This window comes from Solea senegalensis, linkage group LG14 (assembly GCF_019176455.1).
Source record: "Solea senegalensis isolate Sse05_10M linkage group LG14, IFAPA_SoseM_1, whole genome shotgun sequence".
Taxonomy (NCBI): Eukaryota; Metazoa; Chordata; class Actinopteri; order Pleuronectiformes; family Soleidae; genus Solea; species Solea senegalensis.
The window spans coordinates 20,623,498-20,647,368 of record NC_058034.1 but is presented as its reverse complement, the minus strand read 5'-3'; the positions used below and the strand labels follow the sequence as shown (position 1 = coordinate 20,647,368).

Genomic DNA, 23,871 nt, shown 5'->3' with positions numbered 1-23,871 from the left:
CTAACGTTTATTTTCATTCTCGGTTAATCAAGATTAATCATTGTTGTCCAGAAAATGTCAGAAAATGTTGATCAGTGTTTTTCAAAACCTGTAAATCACAATCCACAAACCACAAATGATTCCATTTTAATGACTTATTTGTTCCACGGAGCAAAGAAACCAGAAAATATTCACGTTTAAGAAGCTCAAAAATCTGAAAACGCGTTGTAATCGTACAACGGAAGTGAAGTGGCCTCATATAAAATGTACGAGGACATTTCTTTATTATTTTGTGCTGAATGAATGAAATTATACTGAATGGATTCAAGTGACAGTCCTTGTTTCCACAAAAATAAACAAACAAAAGACTGTAAAAAAAAAAAGAACATAATCCCAAACCGGGGGCTTGACACTCGGGAGGATTGTTGCTCACATACGACAAATGCTTCAGGAGATTATCAGGAGTGTGATGTGTTCACTACAGCAGGGGAATCTCTGGAGTATCTGGAGGATATATAAACTATCCAGTTTTTCTCAGGCTGTTTTTCTCACGTGACATTTTTTGAAGACTTAGTAAGTAGCAGGCAGGAGATTCTCCAGAGAACCTTCACCCATATGGGGAATGTCAGGACTTGAGTGCACGGCAGCAGCTCCTGACCACACTGTCCTCCCTGAGGGATTAAAGTAGAGGCCGGCATCACAGGACCAGTCCCTGCTGCAATATAATCTGCAATGACGTCACAAACTGGGGCTGCACTTCAGGCCACCCAACCCCCACAACATGGGAGAGGTTAGATATGGGCAATACATATGGATATTATATCTATAACATAACATGAGACTTTTTATTTCTTGCAAGGCCCTGCTAACAGGCCTCCCGACCTGTGCTGTGAAACCACTACGGATGGTCCAGAACATGGCGACACGCCTGGTCTTCAATCAGCCCAGAAGGCCACATGTCAGCCCTCTGTTCATTGAGCTCCACCGGCTACCACATTCAAATCACTGATGCTGGTCGGGCTGTAAAGTCGATACATTGTGGTTCGACTCAAATTCTGATAAGTCGACTTTTTGACGTTTAATTTCATACAGTCTATGGTTAATTTGATTTCATCTGGAGGAACGTACCAAGTGCTAATGGGGGTATTTTCAGAGCACCCCTGTTCCACAGGTAACAGCGTGTCTTCAGAGAACACCCCCCTTGTTTTCAGTATTTTGGATTAGCCCAACCCACAGGAGACAGAAAGATTAAAGGACGTCCGGTGGTTTTATTTAATGTTGAAAAAAGTCAAATGCAAAGTTTGCCAGCAACAGTTTGCATATCACAGCTTGACTACAAACATATCATAGAAAAACAGTAAGCTAACTTGTCTTCGTTATGTTGCTCCGTCTGTTTTGAGTACATGAACACATCAGAATTGGCGTATATTACAATGTTTTAGTCTAATAATCACTGATTCGTTTTAAAACTGCAGGCGCACTCGCCCGCCACAACGGCAGCGATCTATTTGATCTATTGGGACATGAGACAAATCATGTAAATATTCCTCAACAGTTGATATTGCGCTGATATCAACATAGTGTAGTATAGTATAGTATAGTAAATACGTATATTTTTGTAAATCAAGCGCTATGATATTGCGCAGATTCACGTTATGCAAAACGCTTTCAGAGCAGAGCTACCAAGAACAGGGAGAGTCGCTGTCTGTCTTCAAGAAGATCTTGAAAACCCAGCTCTTCCAAGAGCATCTTCTGTTCTAGCACTTACCCTACCTACTCCCCTGCACTTGGATCCACCTTGGCACTCTCACCCTCTGTCAGTCCACTGTTCCTATCAAGTGGATAGGAACAGTGGATTCCTAGACTACTTCTATGTAGTCGCTTTGGATAAAAGTGTCTGCTAAATGCTTAAATGTAAACGATAAGACAAGATATGGTTTTAGATATTGTGTTTTTTGATATTGTGATGTCTGTGTGACCTTTCCTGGTTTTGATGGCTGTTGCATTGATAATCATTATGGATTGGCCACCACAGAGTCCAGACCTTAACCCCATTGAGAATCTGTGGGACGGACTCTCCCATCATCAATACAAGATCATGGTGAAAAAGTAATGCAACAACACTGAACGGAAATAATTCCTATGACATTGCAGAAGCTTATTGAAACAATGCCACAGCGAATGAGTGCCATAATCAAACGAGGCGCTCCAACCAAATATTAGAGTGTGTGACCTCTTTCCTTTGGCCAGGCAGTGTATGAAGCTTAATTGTTTGTGTTATAACAGAAGTTGACCATATTTACTCCATGTACATATCCTCCGTTTAACATTATTATAAAAATAAATGAAGACACGCTGTTATCTGTGAAACACGGGTGCTCTGAAAACACCCCCATTAGCACTTGGTACTTTCCTCCTAACATGGCAATAAATCGAATATTCTTATGTTGAAGGTTAACATTTTAACCTAACCTGCAATATCGGTATCATATCAGAAGTGAATAAGTTGTATCGGGACATAGATACTTTAATTTAGAGTGTAGCTACATATCCCCACACATCTCCTACATCGCTCCTAATATCCAGATTGTTATTTATAAGCTACATCGCCCAGCCATCGATTTCGAAAGATTTTGTTTCCTAAACCTTCCAGCCCTAGAAGAAGGTGGAGGTCATAACTAAGTCATGCACAGTGGTTGATGACTAAATAAAAAGAAATGGGTGTTGCTGGTGGTGGCAGTGGGAGGGGTTGTGTTAATTGTGTACAAATCATAAGTGTCCCCACTCCAGCTTCCTGTCTCGCTCTGCTGCCTTCAACAAACTACAATACCTCCCACCTCCACCACCAGCAACAACAACAAAGCCTGTTTTATTTCCACAAGCTGTCGCTGCCATTGTGAGTCCACCGCGTGTGTGTGTGTGTGTGTGTGATCCATGTATAAAGTTGATTAGTTCCTCAGCAGCAGCATGGCTAATTAAAAGTGTCTCCTGCTTGTTAACTCAGAGCACACTCCCCCCTCACAGCCTCCACACAGAGCTCCATAAATCCTTCTACAGCACAGAGTCTTCACTGACTCACGCTTCATTCATGCATTCATCCTGGCGAACACACACACGCACACTGTATATAAATGGCCACATTTGTAAACGATTGACATTAAATTAATATTTAATATCAGAATTTACTTTTTTCCCATTCATCTCCCTTTTTTTTACTAAAAAAACAAGAGAAAAAATTTATTTTGTGCATATAAAAAACACAAAATACCTTTACTTCACACAGCCTGTTGCACTTCTAGGCTGGATGTGTTTCATAATTGAATGGATTTGAATCTGAAACTAAATGAATCGCCAACTATTTGAATAATCGGTTTGAGAACATGTTTACATTAGGGCTAAACAATTTTGAATCAATGTCTAATTGCGATTATTTTGACGGGAATTTCGATTGCTGTGTGATTGGGGCTGAAACAATTGCTCAAATATGATTATTATTATTACTAAATGAATCGTCAACTATTTTGATAGTGGATTTATCCGTTTGAGGGGTTTTTAATTATTAAAACAAGATTTCTAACCGTTTTAGCTTCTTAAATGTGAATATTTTCCAGCTGGACATTTTGGATTCTCCCTTGCCAAGTACCAGCTAACGTGACATACAGTAGTGTCTTTGCGCCACATAAAAGAAAAATCATTAAAAATGAATAAACTGGGTTTGTGGACAAAATAAAACATTTCGTGAACATCTGTCATTTTGTGTTTTGGGCAACACTGATCGTACATTTTCTGACACTTTTTGGTCCAAACAATGAATGATTCAATGGGAAAATCATGTGCAGATTAATTAATTCATGATGAAAACAGTCATTAGTTGCAGCCCTAACATTTATAATACCATACCAACAGCGTAGCCATCGGGTGCAACCATTAAAATTGTCATTGTATTCAAACATACTTCTTCAGCCCTGGAGGTTTGAAAAACTGAAACAGAGGGGGCAACTTTTCTATTTTGTCTGATTCAAAGTGTGGCAAAAACAAAATACGTGTGTCTGAGTATTTAACTCATTAAATTAACAATCAAATGCTTGAGGACAAGAAAATAATCGACAGATTCAAGGATGAAAACTAGAGTGTGCTTTTTACATGGTTTGCATACAGAGAAAGAGAAGTTAGAAGTAGCTGAGGTCACATCCATCCCCGCCCCAACCCCCCCCCCTGAACTAATCAATATCCATTCACTGACAACATGAGTCCCCTGTGGTGTTAAAAAAAACAAAAAAAACCAGCAGTGAGCCCAATCAATGCATCATTTCTGCCTCTAATACCTCCGGACAGAGGACATCAGCCCATGTGCTACCGCCTAACACGTCTGTATATCAGTATTTTACCCCAAATTCACTCAATTCTACAGCGCAAAATAAACAACACACACAGCAGTGAGTGTGCGCTGTTATGTAACCTACAGCTGTTTCCACAGTGTGGCTGTTTCAGCTACATGAGCCAACGCTTGTCTATCAGCTTTCAGACATCGTTTACAAAACTGTCCGGAGAAACGTTACCGAGAAACTCTCAGCTGTCAGCTCCCGACTCCAATCACCAAATAATGTCCAAGTAAGTAAATGTGAAAAGAGAACCGGCAAAGCTACGGACACTCCGCACTCGGTGTACTCCAGCCAGGCTCCAGGGATTCTCTGGATTCAGGTGTTTCAATCAGGCTTTGGTTTTCTAGGCCTCGGATCTCCAGTGAAGGACAATCTTCAACAAGGACAATGCTGTTCTTCCAACAGTTTGAAGAAGAGTCTTTTCTATTCCAACATGACTATAAAGACATTGTTTGACTTTGTAGTTTAGTGTGGAAGAACTTGACGGAGCCGCACAAACCACAACCTCATCCTGCAGCTTTGTTATGAACTGGAACAGAGATTGTGAGGCAGAACCTTTTCGTCATAAATGCTCTACATAGAAACACTTAAAAAACCTTGAGGAAAGTCTTCTAAGAATCTAAGTTATAGCTGTAAAAGAGGGTCCAACTATTCCTGATTCCTCATACATGTGGTCACAGGACGGACAGGGACAGACAGGACATGTGTCTCTGTCCTCAGGACGAGTCAAAAACTATCTTCAACTGTGTTCATTACATTACATGTCATTTAGCAGATGCTTTTATCCAAAGCGACTTACAAGGGAATTGAGTACAATCAGCCAGGGGTGGAGTTGAACTTGCGACCATGATGTCTTTTGCACACAGTGAGCCATTCCACCCCCCAACATAGATCAGCTGTTCCCTGGGCATCCTCGTCGCTACCACACCTCCCTCTGTCCTCTGGGGGCCCCCCCACAGTCGGCCCTTCAGACGTACACATTTACACAGTAATCCTATTAGAGGGGGAAGAGTGCTCTCGCTCTCCCTCTCTCTCTATCTCAATCTCTTCATCTGTCAATCCCTCTCTCCCTCCACCCACTGTCAAAGTCAGTCAATATGCTGCTATCTCCGCTCTCATTCTCACATTCAAATTCAAACCGGCTTCACTGCAGCCACAAGCAAAACTGTGTCCACAGACGTCAGCAGCAGCAGTCACGTGTGTGTGTGTGTGTGTGTGTGTGTGTGTGTGTGTGTGTGTGTGTGTGTGTGTGTGAGGCAGCAAGTGATGGACGCCACGTGCTGTTCTTACTGTTCTGCTGTTCCCACAGTCATGCTGCTGTTCTCACTGGTTTTACTGCTCTCCTGGTTCTGCTGTTCTCCTTGTCTACAAAGTGCTGTTCTTCTCACATTCTTCTCCTCCTCTTCTCTCTCTCTCTCTCTGTCAGTTTTCAGAGGAGATTTAAAAGAAGCTCACATCTTAGTGTGGCTCTGTCCAATGGGTAAAGACTTTCATTGTATTGTGAGGAGGCTCCAACAACAAAAGCATTCTCACCCATTGTCACAAACACTGACCTGGGAGTGACCAGCGGGTCTCAGTCCACACAAACCAGGTCAGTAAATCAGAGCGGTATTTGAGAGCAAGGCTGTTCGAGCCCTGCGGAGTGAGTGATAACATTTGAAAATCAATATAGAATCTTCAGGGGAGTCAGAGTCGGGATGTGATTACACCTCTTTGTCCCGGCACTGACGGAGCCAAGTACCAGCATTTAGTATCAGCGGAAGAAGAAGGAGAAGAAAATCATCATCGCACACTTTTTACCCGCAGAATTCTCACATTTCTCTGTCGCTTTGACACTTTGACAGTGGGCGGGACTGACGTTAGGCTCTGACATCCTGACTGACAGCAGGGACCGACTCACAATTAGTCAAGATGCAGTGTGTGTGTGTCCAGGTATTACTAATGTTGTGGGGACCTAAACCTGTTTACACAGTCCCCATAACGCAAATTACTACATTTTAAGGTGAAGATATGTTAGGTTAGGTTGAGGTTGGGGTTAGGGTAAGGATTAGGCCAGTAGTAATTGTGGTTAAGGTTGTAGTAAGTCTCCAGGAAATGAATGTAAGTCAATGCAACGTCCCCTCAAGTCATGAATGTCGAACGTGTGTGTGTGTGTGTGTGTGTGGGTCAGATGTGCAGCTGTGTGCTGTCATAAAAATGTACGATGAGGAAGCTGCTTGCGCTGGCATTCAGAGATTAGAACATGTTCACATTCCAAGATTAGAACATTTTCGCATGCCAAATTAAGAAAATGATCGCATTCTGAGATTAGAAAACGTTCACATTCAGAGATTGATGTTCTCAAAAGTCTTTGGAGGAAAAATAAATCAGAAAATATTCACATTTAAGAAGCTGGACAATCAGAAAGTTTCGATTAATTGTAAAAAAAAAACTAAAAAAAAACGCTAAAACAAAATAGTTGACAATTAATTTAGTCATCGATTAATTGAATAATGGTTGCAGCACTACACTTCTGTAACATCCTATGGTCTCATGAAACCTGTCCTGCAGACACAGGAGGGGGAACTGACACACACACTGATGTCCACACTGTGCTGCATCTGTGACAGAGAAAAGTCAACATGTACAGTGCATTAGTGAGCAGACTCTGTAAAGTGCTGCAGGTGCTTTTATTATCGTTCTTGCTCCTCTGTGTTTCTCAATCCACAGAGACTGACTGGGCTGTTTTTCTTTCCCTGAGCCAACAGGTAAAAAAAAAAACTCAAGTGTGTTTTTCCTCTCGTTTTCACAAACATCTTGACAAGCTGCTCTGATGATTAATTAGGAACACGTCGCGTGATAAATGGCCTGCATTTACAGCCAAAGCGCATTTCGGTTTGCCTCTTATTAACCCAGTCACACCGATGATCGACGGCTACCACACTCGACACTGCTCTGACCATCAGGAACAGTTTAGCCGCGCGTTCTGCTCAAGTACACTTGTACGTGTACGAGTGGACGTGAGCTCGGGATCCTACGGCCAACGCTGCTATCAATGGAAGACGGACGACTTACGAAGTTGCTAGTGACCAATTCCTGGCTCAAGCTTTCGTAAGACCCCCACACTTACCATAATGCAGCGTCTTCAGCTCAGGAAGGTTCTTAACAGACTGAAATATGGCATGGAAGTGACAGCCGTGATAAAAGGTAGAAACCTCTCGATACTGTGGGGAAAATTAGCTTCAATTCCTCCTTTAACAGGGGGTCAGAGTGGCAACCCGCACTCTCAAATAATGATCTGTCCACGCAAAAGTCCCTTTAAGAACAAGCATATTCAATTTATAGTCCACAGTGGATGTAGACCGATCTAATCTGGCCAATATTATTTTAATAAGCAGCATTCAATTTCAGATGGAGCAAAAAAAAGAAAATTGGCTAACCCTGATTCCTAAAAATCGGCATCAGCATCAGCATTGGCCACAGAAAAATCCATATCGTACGACCTCTAGTAAATACCACGATGTCCAGCAGAGGGCGCTGTGAGCACAACTTGGCCAGCATCAATCCATGCCGTCTTTGCTATATCAGAAAAAGACAAGTGTGAGGTTTTGATCGCACTCCATTTGAGAATTCGGGGAAAAACCCATGGACGCGCGCAGACATATCCAGAGCTAGCAATGATCGCAATGCTACTGAAAGAACAGCCCATAACTTTGGTTAAATTCCAAGTTCTGACTACAAATTGATACGTTTCGTTGTAAACAATCGTGACACCAAAGCGTTTGACAAATAATCAGCTGTCAGCGTTGGACACTCTCCAAAAATCAAGTTTAAACGCATTTATTTTATGGAAATGCTATGTCTATTACAATAATCCAATCTCAGTGTATTCAAAATGGAGCCTTTATGGAGGAACTTTCATTTCCAGGAAGGTGCAGTATTTACACGGGGAAAAGAATTCCTGGTAATCTGAGTGGTTTGTGTTTCCACTGCTCCTCAAAATCCCAGATATCTTCAAATCTTCTTATAGTCCTGTTTAAGTTTCTTTAGTTTTTCCTGGACTTGTTTCGGCGTGTGCCCCACACATTTAGCCCTGCCAGCTTGTCCACTATTCAGGTATAGACTCGGTCCGTTTCACTTTGCTGACTCTTTGGCACAAAGCCCTGCCCCATCCCAGGTTCCTGGTCATCTGGAAAGTCCCACGGTACTTCCTTTACACGGGTAAAGTGTTTCAAAACCCCGAGTAAATGAAGTCAAACTCGGTTTGGTCTGTGTCCAAGTCAGATTTTTAGAAATCAGGGCAGATGATAATTGATGTCATCTTTTTAAGCCCATATATTTCAGTGATTTTCTTCTTTCCTCTATCTGATAAAAATATAAATGCTCAACTTCCATAACCGCTTTATTAAATGACACATAATTGTCTGTAAAAAATAATACATGAATACATAATACATGAACGAGGTCATCAAAAATCTAATAAACAAAAGCAGCTTTTGGATGGAAAAAATGTAGTTTTCGTGACTTTAAACTCAAATAGTGGCTCCATTAATCGGCCCAACTGATTATTAATGGGGCTACAGACTAGTGTTGGTCGTCCATATCATGTGAAGTCTCCAGACAGACGTGCAGCGAGGTAAATAATTCAGTGCTGTTCTGTTTATAATAATTCAGTCTATCAAACTCCAGGTCTGAGAGGAGAACAAGCCTCCACCTTCATCACAAGCTCACGAGGACCACCTGACCTCCTTATGTCCTCCAGCACAAGCAGAACATGCTGGAGACAACGTCAGTGTATGTGGCAGCAGCTTTAATGGCTCCGGCACGATGATATGAATATTTCAACCATGTGCTACTGGCACAACACGCAGCCTCAGAGCCCCACCCAACAGCTGGGATCAAATGTCAAGCTGGCTGCCAGACATGGAGACGTGTGCAGTGTGTGTGTGTGTGTGTGCTGCTGTCATGTTTGAGTTGACGGTGACGGATTTGAGTTTGACACTGATCTGCTCATTTCCTTTATTCTCGTGAAAGAGAACTCTTTTACTTGTGGCCTGGTTATTAACAATTACATGTGAGAAAGGTGGTGAGACACAAGCGTCTTTAATGCTTCTGAAGTGCACCGAGACGTTATTTAACAAAGGAAATGACCTGTTTCAGGGATTTAATATTTAGTTTATACTTTTAAACAACAGTTTAAAATAGGGTTCAATTCTCTTCCGTGTCTCCATCAGGCAAAACCTGATTTTCTGTTCTTTCTCGAAATCTAAACGACCAAATCCTACACAACTGCCGCGACGTTACGCAGTTGTTGAAGTCACTCGTTTGAAAACAAAGTCACAGCAGTTTCATGCATCCGTGCGGTGATGACTCCGCCCACATTGAGTAGGTACTATATTTTTTAGTGGAAAAGCCACCTAAGCCGTGCCGTGGCGAGGCAAAGCAAGCTGGGACCATAGTGGAAAAGGGCCATGAGTCGTTTTTATTATTATTTGTTATCCTTACAGTTATATTTTATCAGATGGAGGGGAAAAAAAGAAAATGGGCATCAATGATCGGCCATTGGCTGCTCTTAAATTTACACGAGTTAATTTCTTTTTAAAGCACAACATTTGTGTAAAGACACAGTTATTATTCTGTATGGACGCCATCGTCAACTGTCTCATTACTTATCAATTATGACTGTGAAGACGGCGCTTTTTCACCAAACCAGTGGGAATACAGGGAAATAAGCCTGTTGCAAACACACCAGTGTGTGTGTGTGTGTGTGTGTGTGTGTTTAAAGCTCCAGAGGCCACAGGGCAAACCTTGCGCTACGGTGATTTACATGAGGCAACAACAAGACCTGCAACACACATTTAACAGCCATCAATTATTAAAAGCCCAGTCTTCAGAGCTGGTTTTTGCTGAGGGGGGAGAAACTGCCATTGTCTGTACAGTGTGTTCCTTAAAGGGAGGAGACGTCACTTTAAAATCTCATTATTCTCATCTACTACGACCACAGAGCTTAAGTAAGAGGAGGGGAACATCTGTTGTCTACAGTGTTCACTGTGTGTTCCAGAAGTCAGACGTCTTCTTCAGAAGTCCCAGCCTGCAGGTCCATGTGGGTCCCATGAGAGGGTTTATATTCAGGCTGACAATCAGGGTCCCAAGCGGGTTTGTCCGTGGTTTCCACCTGTGTTTGTCCATCTCAAGCCTGTGTCCACTTAGTACCAAGATAGCGTGGAAAGGAAAGGACACGCTGGCCAGGGGAGTGACGTCCTCTAAGAGTTAACCACATTCCAGATGAGAGATTGATGCAAGCGTATCTCGAGCTAGCCATTCTTGTGCAGTACCAGGCCGCAACAACGCTCGCTGCGGTATTTTTCTCACAAAAAAACAGCGTAGCAACATGTTCACGGATAAAAATTGAGCCGTTTTCTGTTTACGTCTAAAAGAAAAAGTCAAATCTGATACCGTTCATAAAGCCTCAATGAGAGGAAATGTCTTGTTACAGCACGGTAATAAGACCAGCTCAGTTGACTTGAGTCTTGAACGGATGTCTGTTTCGGTGCATACTCAAGGGTTAGGGTGATCGGTATCGTATCGGACCCAAGTCATAATCGCAACTGGCGCAAGTGGCAGTCTTCTTGGAATCCGATCTCGAGGTTGCTCTGACTTTCCAAGTTAGATAATCCAACTTGAGGAGGCGTCCCAGTTGAAGGAATGCCCCCACTTTACTCGGAAAATTCTAACTTCCAACTACAGCAATCCATGCAATCCCTTCAACAACATTCCAACATCCATTTAGTCTGGATATTTCCAACTTCCAAGATCCTCCGACTAAAACAGTAGACTGAATATGCCGCTACCATCTCAACTATTGTTTTTTATGTTTATATTTTGCACAATGCAACAAAAACATACAAAATATGTTAATTTCACTACTGGAGATATCAGGAACAGTCAAACGCCCGATTCATTGGGACCCTCAAGATTCACTTTAGGTCGATATAGTTTCGGATTCAGATTTCTTTCTTTTTCTTCTTTTTTATCAGTGGTTAACTTGACTCTTGAGTGCGTTCTCCAGTTGTTTCCTTGGTTAAGCTGCATGTTTACAGCTCTTTGTCCTGCATTATTAAAAATGTAGAACCACGAGAAAGTTGCACTTCTCAAGTGTTTGAACCTGCACCTAAATCAGTGTGGTGTTTGTGTATGTGTGTGTGTGTGTGTGTGTGTGTGTGTGGAGCAGCTCTTAAAAAATGAATATTTTTGTGGTCACTGTGTTCATAGGAGGATGATATTAGAGCCGAACTTTACACGGAGGATTACTGCTTCAAAAATGGCTGTCAGGTTATGAGATGTCAAGAACGCGGACTCTCAGGGAAGCACTTTTAGCGTAAACGTGAGGGATTTGTAAGGGAATTTGGTTTCACGGACGGCTGAAGAGCTTTTGAGGCGATGTCGGGCGTTCACACGGAGATGGTAGAGGAGGAGGAGGAGAAGGAGGTGGACCGGGATGATGGTTCCACACTTCTGCATTTCGAGTGTCTCCTCTCATGGGAGGCGCCTCCATCCATCACGAGATGCTGCGAGGGGAGGATGCGTGAGGATAACCGGCCGCGCCGCGCCGAGTGTCCGCCGATGAAAGGCTCATTTGAGGCGGCGCTGTTAGCATCGCCGTCCCGCAACACGAGCAGGTTATAGCTGCATTCCAGCAAAGAGACTGATATTCAGACCGACAGGTGCAACAGCATCCTCCTCCTCCTCCTCCTCCTCCTCCAGCCTCCTTCTACCGCTGCTGCCACCTTCACCAACGTCCGGGGGAGAAAAAACGCCCAAACCAACAACCACAAACACACACACTTACACATTTTCTGCTCATTTTATAAACGTTACTCAAACGCGTGAGCGAGTACACAGAGCACAGCAGCAAAAATCATTTAAAAAAATAAAATAAAAGCTTCTCCGGCACAGCGAGCAGCAGAAGCGCGGTTAGCCTCGCTGCTGAGCCGGCGCTGCCTCTGCCTCCGCCTGCTCTGCTCCCGCGGTGACACCGGAGAGGCAGCAGCGGGCAGGAGAAGCAGCCTCAGCGGCTGGAGTCGCACTCACCTCTCGGCCATGTTCCCGTCGCTGCTGACAATCCGCTCACGGTAAATCCCACTGCGTGTCTCCCATGATTGCCCAAATTGCGGTCGCCGCAGTCAACGAGTCACCCGCTGCCAGACCAGCGTCAAGCTACCGGTGATGGCGAACGCCACTTCCGGTCATTGCCTTCACAATAAAAGACCCCCACTTTTTGACTGAGCGGGGTCCACGTTAACTTTAACTTACTTATAAAATCTTAACAAATATTTATGAAATAGAATACTTACACTCTAATGAAACATGAAAATGCGTTTGAAAATAAATTAGTGGCTTGAAAACTCCATATTTGCACATATAAATTGTATTTATCTAATAAAATCTACCTGTCATCTACAAATATTTATTATTCCATAATATATAATCATATCAAACATAAAATCTTAAAACATGAAAATGTGTCTGAAAATAAATAAGTAGCTTAATTACTAGACTACATAAATATGCAGATCTTAGATCTTATATTTACTTATCATATTAGTCCATTTCTTCACCGTTTTTGAAGCATGGCTTTCTACATGGGTTTAATATGATCTTGTATCTGAATAAACAATGAAAAATTATATTTTATTCTGTATGGTAACAGTTACGTCAGAAAATAGAGGGTCAGTCAGCAGAGGTGACAACAGGGTCACCTTTTTATTTTATTTTGCAATTTAAATGTTGTAGCTTCCGGGTTTGGTGTTGCAGATTGTTTATGACTTGACAAATGAGGGAGAGGAGTTGCCTGCTGCTGTTGAATGAGAAGAAGGACAATATTATGTTGTTTTAAGAAGGACACCTTTTTTTATTTATTTGTTTGTTTATTTGTTTATGGAGTGGGTCACAGACTCCCTGATGATTGACGTGAAATGTGAAGCACGTGAGAACCAGAGACTCGTGACGTCAAACACAGTAAAAACAGTTTATTGTGACTTTACTGTTTCTTTTGTCTTTAATCTCATTGTGTCTTTAAAGTGTAAATATACTACATATAAATATAGCCAGCGTTGAAAGAAACGCCCCCTTGTGCTGAAAGATGATACATATCTTGCAATAATATACTTTAAAACCGACTTTAGCTCACAGAGACACAGGAGCTGCTTCACTAAAGTCAATCCAAAGAAGCATTTATAATTATTTATAATTTCAATATGAATTATTAGTGTTTTTACCATTTTTTCTTCATCACCATTATTATTATTATTTTACTTTTGTACCTTGACGTTGTACTTTTTCCTTTTCACTATGTTATTATCTTTCCATCCATTACTTTATAGGGCTGCAACCATTATTCGATTGTTAATCGATGACAAAATTAATTATTTTGATAATCATTTAATCGGTTTTAGAATTTGATTTTTCAGCTTCTTAAATGTAGTTTCTTTGCTCCATTTGACAAAAAAATCTTGGAATGTGAACATTTTCTAATCTCGGAATGTGAATATTTTCTAATCTCAAAATGTGAACATTTTCCAATCTTGGAATGTGAATATTTTTTAATCTCAATGTGAACATTTTCTAATCTCAGAATGTGAATGTGAACATTTTCTAATCTCGGAATGTGAATGTGAACATTTTCTAATCTTGGAATGTGATTTCCTGGTTTGGTAAACACTGATTGGCATTTTTCAACATGTTATGGACAAAAGAAAACTCGATTGATCGAGAAAATAATCGACAGATGACAATATTCTAAAAATAATTGTTAGTCGCAGCCCTAATTTTATCACTTGTGTCTCACATTCACACAAACACATCTGCCCATGATACAAGACGACTGCAGTAAATAAACTAATAATAATCAGCAAAGTGGTCATTAATAATACATAAAAGGTAATAAATGTTTACTTTAATATGCACTTTAACAACATGCATATATGTATAAAAAATGATGAGGATAACACATAATATATGTTATTGCATATGAAATAAAAATATATATAAATATATATTTTATGTTTATATTTTTAGCAATGATGGTTAAATAATTCATTAAATAGATGTGAAAATGAACTACTAAAGATTCAGTCAAATGCTGATTTCCAGAATGAAGACACTCTGAGCTGTTAATACAGACTGTGGGGACATCTTGTGGCCACTGGCAGTAACTACAGCAGCAGAATTTCTCACATTCATTCACTTTTGACACTTTTTTGACACCTTATTTTTGAGGAGGAATTTTAATTTGACATTTCTATAAAATTGTTCAGTAAAAATTAATAATTTGCAATATGAGAGTAGACAAAGATGTTCTGAAAACAACTGAACAATTTGGGGGTTAAAAAAAATTGAAAATGTTCAAGGACCTTGATTTTTTTTAAATTCACAAACTTTCAAGGATTTCAATGACCCATGTCTATTTAGGGTGGTTTTCAAAAACTTTCAAGGGCCTTGATATTTAATTTTTCAAATTCACAAACTTTCAAGGATTTCAATGACCCATGTCTATTTTAAGTGATTTTTAACAACTTTCAAGGGCCTTGTTTTTTTAAAATTCACAAACTTTCAAGGCTTTCAATGACCCATGTCTATTTAAGCAGATTTTTCGAAAAACTTTCAACTCTGATTTTAATCTGCAAGTTCTGCCAATTGAAAATAATTTCACCTAAATTGTTTAGGACTTTTTAAAGTCATGTGAGTGAGCATGTCTCTAATCCCCTGGGATTAACTCATATCACTGTCTCTTATCTACTGTTGTCTGGTTTCTCTGATGCAATCGTCACAAACCTCTGTGTGACATCTGAAACACTCTTAAATCACATGACACCATGTGATTCACTTTGTGACATAGAGCTGAACTACTACTGTGTGTATGTATTATTAGTCAGTATCAATGAATTATCACACATACAGTAACAAATGTTCTACTTTTTCATGTTCTAGGGGGAAAGAAACCAAATAAAACTCAGCAGATCAGGAATAATGGTTTGCAGGATCACCTATTTGATGAAGGATGAAGGATGAGGCGGAGAATCGTTTTTCTCCTTAGTTAAGTTTATTTTGTGCCCAGAGACACAGGACGTCCTTCAACAAACACCAGAACATTAACCACTGAATAAACACGTAAACAAGAATGAGATAAAATAGGTTAGGGTTACACAAACACTGAATTAACCACGAAAATACATAAGACATAATAACTTATTTTTTTATTTACAATAAATTTCATTTGCTTTGTTGTGTTTTTTTTGTAGTACAGATATTCTGTGAAAAAAAGGATTGAAACTTATTCAATAAAAGTGAGATACTATAGAATATATCAGATTAGATTTATATCAGTCTGTAACTTTTATTGACAGACACCAATTTATATTACCACACGAAAATATTTGTATTCGATAGATTAGATTAGGTAGATGGATAGAAATCATTATTCTTTCCTGTAGCTAACTTTAGGCTGTTTGCTGTGTGATAGCAAAGGTGGATGGATGGATGGATGGATGGATAGATAGATAGATAGATAGATAGATAGATAGATAGATAGATAGATAGATCGGTCGGTCGGTCGATCGGCGGCTCCGAGGGCCGATGTCGTTGTTGTGACGCCTGTGTGAATTTCCGCTGTTTCACACGGTTCCCTGAATGCTACACGAGCCCCACGTTCGCCTCCGCCCACTTTTCTACCCTCCGATCGCCGCACGATTCCACCCGAGCCGTTTCCGAAAAGTAACTCGTGGTCTCATTTCATTGGCGGCGCCGTCGGCCAATCAGGAGCGGCCATCTGTGCAGGGCTCGGTCGCAGTGGTGGAAGTTCTCCGGTTACGTGCGTCTCCCTCCGGTCTTTATTAGCTGCCAGCTCCACGGCTCTGTTCTCTCTTCTCCACGCCGGTACCGGGACAGGAGCTTGCCGTCGCCGCCATGAAGCTTCCAGTGGCCGTACTTGCCGTTTTCGCCTCCGTGGCTGTCATCATTGATGCCACCGTGCACTTCAGGGAGCAGTTTGACGACGGAGGTGCGTTCCAGAAAGTAGTCCCCCCCTCCCGTTTCATTGACCTATGCTGTGTTTCTTTTTCTGTTGTGACAGCGGCGATTTTCTCGTCATTCAACTGTAAAATTGTGTTTGTTTTTCCGCTTAAAATCTGATTTTATCTTATTTTTTACTGTATTTTAACATATGTGTTGCCAACAGGCCGTGTCACGTCTATTAAGTCACACGAGGAGCAACGTTAGCTCAAATAAAATTATCGTGATACTGTAGTCAGGAAAATGTGTAAAATACGGTGTTTGAAATGGGAATATGTCGTTGAAATATTTCAAACGTTTCCTCGTATGTTCGTCCAGACTTGCTTTCACTTTTCTTTATTGCCCTGCCCCGCATAGAAAAGCCTCCATGTTAGCAGACTTGTGATCTGTTCTCAGTGTTTCACTGAAGGAGTAAAAAGTTCATCATAAACTGGGGAAAAATGCATAGGAAAGTGAGATAAGATGAGATGATAAGAGCCGTGACAAACCAGTTGGAGGCGAGTTGTGTAAATAGTGGAACATTTTATTCACTTCCTGTTGAACTGCCCTTTGATTGAAGAGTTTTGGGGCTAAAATATTAAACAAATATAGATTAACTCAGCTCTTTTGTTGGACTGTTGGCTTATAAATATTCAAAGTGAGAAAGGAAGAATTAAAGGAGTAATTGAATATTAATCAACAACTACGTCTGAAACAATTTTAATAATAGATTAAGTCTGTCAATCTTTCAACACCTCAAATTGTCTTTTAATTTAAAGTATTTAATTTGAAAAATATTTGCTTGAGGACAAAATTTGACATTTTAGAACAGTGGTTGGTTAGCAACTGGTGGCCTGCACTGGTCTGCTTGCATTAATGTCTGGTTTATTTTAAAAAAAAAAAAAAGAAATAAAAAAGTAATTTAAATGTTTTGCTTTTCTTCATAAAAAATGACAAAGTTTTACAGAAATTAGTTTTAAGACACAAGGAACATTCTGTGTTACTTTTTTTTTGCTGTTTTTGTTCAATATTGAAGTAGTAAAAGTGTATTTATTTTGTAAAAATATCTGCTCAAACAACTACTAATAACATAATATTATTTTATGTAAAATCCCTGAACTCAACCTAAATTATGTGGACTGTACGTAGTCTCCCTTGATTGTGTGATGTCTTCTTGCTCTATATTGTGTAATAACGAGTAAATAAAATGTATATATCTTGTTTTCCAGATGCATGGACGAGCCGCTGGACTCCGTCAAAGCACAAGTCGGACTATGGCGAGTGGAAACTGACCGCTGGAAAGTTCTACGGTGACGCTGAGGCCGATAAAGGTACAGAGAGAGTACGATGGCGAGTGTGATGCATGGATTTGTTTCAAATTACCGGGGCTTTGGATACGTTTTTCCAGACGATGTATTATGTAAAAATGTGGGGTGGAGGATAAAGTTTGCATATGGTAATGTGGTAGAACTGGCACTTATAGAATGAACTGTGAGCATTTCCAGGACTGGAATAACCTGCCAGTGGAGCTTTTCCCTACAGTAGCCCCACACTCTTTGTATTAAGTACAGGTTTTTCTGCTGGAATACTTCCTGCTTTCAGATGTTTTCACTGAGAGTCCCATTCACTGAAACTAATTTAAGATCTATGTTTAAGGTACATGCATACATACATGTATGTATGTTAAAAGCCTAATTTTAGTCAGACTAAGACAATTTGGTTTTCTTATAGTCTGACTGTAATTGAGTCTTAATTGGACAACATACCTGTCCTAGATAATCATGGTCCAATTACTACAACAGCTTTGAACTCCTGTTCGTAACTTCTCTTTGTTTCCACTCAGGCATTCAGACCAGCCAGGACGCCCGCTTTTACGCCACGTCGGCCCGCTTTGAGCCCTTTAGCAACGAGGGGAAGCCTCTGGTTGTCCAGTTCTCCGTCAAGCACGAGCAGAAGATCGACTGTGGAGGGGGTTATGTCAAGATCTTCCCCTCTGACCTGGACCAGAGCGACATGCACGGAGACTCGCAGTATTACATCATGTTCGGTGAGTTTTGGAACGTTTCGTTTACGTTAGTCGACGAGTTGCTCCAACTTCTACTGAGTTGGAAGTCTGACCATAGGTTGCCTTCCAGTTAGAATTCCGAGGAACTCAAAAAATTATACATTTTGACGAGGGATGAGTGGATACGATTCTCAGTATTGATACAGAAAAATCATATATATATATATATATATATATATATATATATATATATATTGCGATATTTTGCTTGGCAATATTATATTGTTTTTGAGACATTAAGTATCGATTTATTTTAGCAGGTTTTTTTAATCATGTTACAAATAAACAAACCTTTTGGACTAGCGTTAAAAAAAAAAATCAATTGACGTTTCAGTCCACTAGATAGCACCAAGTGCTCACTCTCACTAGAGCTGTTGTGTGAGTATTTCGCAATATGACTGCATATTTGACTTCTATATTTGTTTGAGGACAAAATTAGATTAAAATTTAAAATGTTTGCAACCCTGTGACATCGTACCGTGACTCAAATACCACAATAATATCATGTTGTGATTGTGATTTAAATACTGTGATAACATCATATCAAGACTTGAATATTGTGATAATATTGTATTGTTACTTAAATATTGCAATAATAACCTATCGTGACGTATATATCGCAATAGTATTGTGACTTAAATATCTTGGAATATCGTGATAATCTTGTATCATGCCTTAAATATCGTATTGTTACTTAAATATTGCAATAATATCGTATTGTGACGTGTATATATCGCAATAGCATTGTGTCATGATAATATCATATCAAGACATTAATATGGTGATAACATTGTATCTTGACTTAAATGTAAATAAAAATCAGCAACCGCATTTTTGCTGAGTCATGTTTTGGGCTGTTTATTTCTTCTTCACGTGAGAAAGAAGAATATTTGTTACATAATCTTTGAAATAACTTGAACTGGCTAGCACAATGTGTCGTTCACCACTTCATAGTTTAAAAATTCTAAAAGCATAACATCAGACTGTCGGTATCGGCAGATCCTTGTGTTAGAGATATTTTACTTACAACTACCATTTGGTATTCTTGCGTCTTCTTTCATTTAAAATGAAATGTGAAAATGACCTCTGTCTCCAGGGCCTGACATCTGTGGCTACAGCACAAAGAAGGTTCACGTCATCTTTAACTACAAGGGCCAGAATCACCTCATCAAGAAGGACGTCAAATGCAAGGTAGCTTCAGCAACACAGCACCGTTTTTGTCTTTTTTGTTAATATGAACTCACGTTAACTCCTCCTTCTCTCCTCTCTCTCAAGGATGACGAGCTGACCCACCTGTACACCCTGATCCTGAACCCAGACCAGACCTACGAGGTGAGGATCGACAACGAGAAGGTGGAGTCCGGCTCCCTGGAGGAGGACTGGGACATGCTGCCCGCCAAGAAGATCAAGGACCCCGAGGCCAAGAAACCCAGCGACTGGGACGACAGAGCCAAGATCGACGACCCCACTGACACCAAACCTGAGGTAAACGCACACCAGGGATTAAGTTTTTGACTGTGCTTTATAGTACATATATTATAGTTTATATATTTATAGTACAGATAATTTTTTCTACAAAATATTCTACAGGTGTTTTTGCTTCTTAACTGTGAATATTTTCTAGTTTCTGTTGTTTTTCAGCTTCTTAAATGGGAATATTTTCTAGTTTCTGTCATTTTTCAGCTTATTAATTGTGAATGTTTCGTGGTTTCTTTGCTCCGTGTAACAATGAACAGAAGAATTTTTCAACATTTTCTGACATTTTTGGACCCAAATGATTAATTGAGGATGAAAATAATCATTAATTGCCAGTTATTTAAAGGCATGTAAATATTTGGAACCTTCTTCTTGGAATAAAATGGTCTGAAACTGAAATATTTTATGCTTTTTAAGTATTTTTGTAAATGACTTTGAAGTGGAAACATCTACGTAGATGTTTTACTTTCATGCACTTTTATTGTTTTTATTTTTAAAAAAAAATTAAAAAATGCTGATTATGTTATTTTTATACTGGATTTTGTAGATTTGTATTCTTTTTTACATTGTACATTGTGCACCAGGACTTATGTTGGATTTTCCTTCTATTGCACTAGTTTGTCAGAAGATCCACGGATAATTCTGTTTTACTGTGACAATAACAGCTGTTCTGTTCTGTTCCTCCAGAACTGGGACAAACCCGAGACCATCCCCGACCCTGATGCCAAGAAGCCCGACGACTGGGATGAGGACATGGACGGAGAGTGGGAGCCTCCCTCCATCACCAACCCCGACTATCAGGTACAGCTCATGTAGCTGAAGATGGAGACGTGGAGCACAGCTGGTTTGCTTGGATTGCTTGTGTTTAGAAATTATAATCTGTGGTTGTGACTGTGCAGGGAGAGTGGAAACCAAAGCAGATCGACAACCCGGACTACAAAGGAGCCTGGGTGCACCCTGAGATCGACAACCCAGAGTACAGTCACGACGCCACCATGTACAAGTTTGACAACATCGCAGTCCTGGGTCTGGATCTGTGGCAGGTAAACAGGATTAGAATAGCATGGATTGATTCCCCTATTAATCTGGGGTTCCTCGATTTTAAAGGGCGTCGTCTTCTGTTTTCAGGTAAAATCCGGCACCATCTTTGACAACTTCATCATCACGGACGACGTCAAAGAAGCCGAGGATTTCGGGAAGGAGACCTGGGGAGTCACAAAGGTAAGGACTCACGACGTCATGTGTTTGTGATGAATGTCACTTTATTGCAGTTGTCGTTTGAGGTGGAAACAGTCATTTACAGCAGTGCAGACAAGCATGGAGTGATAAATATGATAAAACGCTGTTCTGCACAACAAAAGCACAAGGGAACATTGTCAGCCTTAGTGTAAATGACAGTCAATCCACATTAGGGCTGAAACTATTACTCGTTATATTAATCGTTAACTATTCATCATGACAATTGATTCATCGGTTTCAGTGTTTTTAAGGAAGTTTTCTGATTTTTCAGCTTCTTAGATGTGAATATTTTCTGGTTGCTTTACTCCATGTAACAAAGAAATCATTAAAACAGAATCGTTCTTGGACAAAAACAAGACATTTGAGAACATTGTCCTTTCCAGGTTTGACAAACACAGATCGTCATTTTCTGACATTTCTGGACCAAACGATGACTCGATTAATCAAGAAAATAATCTGCAGATTAATCTATTATGAAAATAATCGTTAGTTGCAGCTCAAATCCACATGTTCTGATTTTGATATGCTGGTATTTGTTTTGCCAAATTTCTTCCTTTTTAAATAAATATAATAAGAAATTATTTCTTTCTGACTAACATGTTATTTGTTGTATTTAAATGTTTAAATACTTTTTTTGCAACTCACGAGTTCCATTTCCTTCAGGGACCAGAGAAGAAGATGAAGGAGGAGCAGGACGACGTGGAGAGGAAACTGAGGGAGGAGGAGGAGAAGAGCAAAAAGAAGGACGGTGAAGGCGACGATGACGAGGAGGAGGACGAAGAGGGCGAGGATGAGGAGGAGGATGAAGAAGGAGAGGGTGAGCAGGACGAGGAGGACATCGAGTCAGAAGAGGAGGACGAGGACAAACGGAAGGACGAGTTGTAGAACGGAGGAGCTGATGTTTGGACTGCAGCGTTCTTCTTCTTCTCCTCCTCTGCAGGTGACAGGAAGTTAGTTAACGCCCTGTGGACTCTTTTCATACAGCAGCCTTTTATTCAAGTGTGGGCCGGCGGAGGGGCTGAAAACTGGGTCTCATCAGATTTGTTTTTTATTGATTTTCTCGCGTCTAGAAGGGAGGAGGGTTTATGTCTTTGTTTGTTTTTTTCCCCCTCAGAATTTTTCTAATCGAAGCTGCGATGTAAGGAGCACCGTGTGTGTGTGTGTGTGTGTGTGTGTGTGTGAAAGAGAGAGAGTCCTGTGATGTGTGTACTCGTCCCCGCAGTCACTCACATAGCCATATTCTCATTTTTTTTCCTCTGTTGTGGTTTGGACGTCCAGTAAATCCAGGATCTGTGACGTTCTGGCTCATGCACTTTTGTTTTCCTCTTCTTTCTCTGTCTCTCTCATTTTCTCCTCTTCATCCATCGCCTTCATAATTTAATTTAATTTAATCATGACATTATTTCCCCCCCTGAAAACACATTACTATGATTTGCTCATAGGTTCCTGTCCTCCAGTGTGTGTGTGTGTGAGTGAGTGAGTGAGTGAATGAATGAATGAATGAATGCATAAAACAAACTGTGATTTCTACAATCCTCATTCTCTCATTGTTCTGAATGAGTCGCTGTTGCGTGAGTGCACACACATTTGAGTTTCAGTGAAATAAAATTGAAGCTTCTCTCAACAAAGCTGACGCCTGTTTTCAGTTGTGCGTGTTTTATTCTCAGCGTGGTGAAGAAGAGGAGGAGCTCCAGTTGATCAAATACAGACTTTGAACACCTCATTTGCCTTCATCGCTAGTGTTCTGGCACGGCTCTGTTTTTCCATTACTATAGTACGTCCTCAACGTAGGCGGAGTATGTAAAACTGCTATGACGTGGTTTCATACGCGACACAAAAAAAACTAAGTAGAGTTGAGTCGTGCTGGAACTGTGTCAATTTACCTTCATTTTCTCTCATTAAATACACGTCTGACAGTTCCACTATCGTCGATTTGAACCACAGTTTCTGCCATGTTCCAGAGTCGACTCTTTATCTCCCACTTTAAATATTATGAGGGAGAATTCAAAGAGTCACTGTGACGGTTGGGAAGCGTCGTCAATGATATATATGTGGTATCTCGTCTGGACACTGGAGGCAGGTCTGAACTTTAAGATACAAGATCTACTGGCAGTTTCCCCCATTGATGTTTTCAGAGTGTGCCTTTAAAAATAATCACAGTGAAACTTTGAAGTTGTTTCACATATTTACACTTGCCCAATAGTTGAAGTACAGTACGTGAAAAAAACACACACTCAAACTTCTCTCTCTTACTTTACTTAATTACTACATTAACAAATATTCTTTACGGAAACAGTCGGTGAGATTTTACATTATTCTGTCAATTGAAAATGGCGTAACACTCAATCTTCCTGTAAGTGGGGAACATAATTTACAAAATCATCATTCTGTTCTATTAAAGAAGCTGAAACTAGAAACTGAGACCATGAACTCCTCGGGGAAAATGTTCACTAATTCAATAAAAGTACATGTGGTTCTTTTTGCAAACGGCAGAATTTACTTACTTTTCCTCCGATTTCCACGACTTCACTTTGCAAACAATAAGGTGAAGGTATGTTAACTTCTTTTATACAATCTGTGATCTGGAAAGTCTAGAGAAGCTGCTAATACCAGGCTATATTTAGAAAAAAAATTAACCATGCAGGTAGCGACAGGTAAAATTAAATGATTAGGTTACTGAATTCATTCATATTTAAGGTTGTA

General features: G+C 40.3%; 2 protein-coding genes across 2 annotated transcripts in view; one reads left to right on the top strand and one right to left on the bottom strand.

Annotated features, from left to right (window-relative positions):
- The window catches only part of arhgap39 (Rho GTPase activating protein 39), a 76,434-nt gene extending 63,895 nt beyond the window's left edge, over positions 1-12,539 (bottom strand). Inside the window, exon 1 of the mRNA XM_044043878.1 lies at positions 12,432-12,539. Within this exon, the coding sequence (XP_043899813.1) occupies positions 12,432-12,442 (11 nt within the window). The 5' untranslated portion in view covers positions 12,443-12,539. The remainder of the gene's footprint in view (positions 1-12,431) is intronic.
- A 3,626-nt stretch (positions 12,540-16,165) lies between these two features.
- Positions 16,166-22,801, top strand: LOC122780610 (calreticulin-like). The gene is made up of 9 exons (XM_044043688.1): positions 16,166-16,398; positions 17,618-17,719; positions 18,232-18,435; positions 19,550-19,644; positions 19,729-19,938; positions 20,617-20,730; positions 20,829-20,972; positions 21,058-21,150; positions 21,832-22,801. The coding sequence occupies exons 1-9, from the start codon at positions 16,305-16,307 to the stop codon at positions 22,051-22,053; spliced, it is 1,278 nt and encodes a 425-aa protein (XP_043899623.1). The 5' UTR covers positions 16,166-16,304; the 3' UTR covers positions 22,054-22,801.
- Positions 22,802-23,871: the final 1,070 nt, after the last annotated feature.

Bases quoted from the DNA above. Each gene is read 5' to 3' on its own strand.
- LOC122780610 (XM_044043688.1), top strand. From the start codon at position 16,305: ATGAAGCTTCCAGTGGCCGTACTTGCCGTTTTCGCCTCCGTGGCTGTC. The intron at 16,399-17,617 runs GTGCGTTCCAGA...CTTGTTTTCCAG, and splicing joins GGAGCAGTTTGACGACGGAG to ATGCATGGACGAGCCGCTGG. The intron at 18,436-19,549 runs GTGAGTTTTGGA...CTCTGTCTCCAG, and splicing joins GCAGTATTACATCATGTTCG to GGCCTGACATCTGTGGCTAC.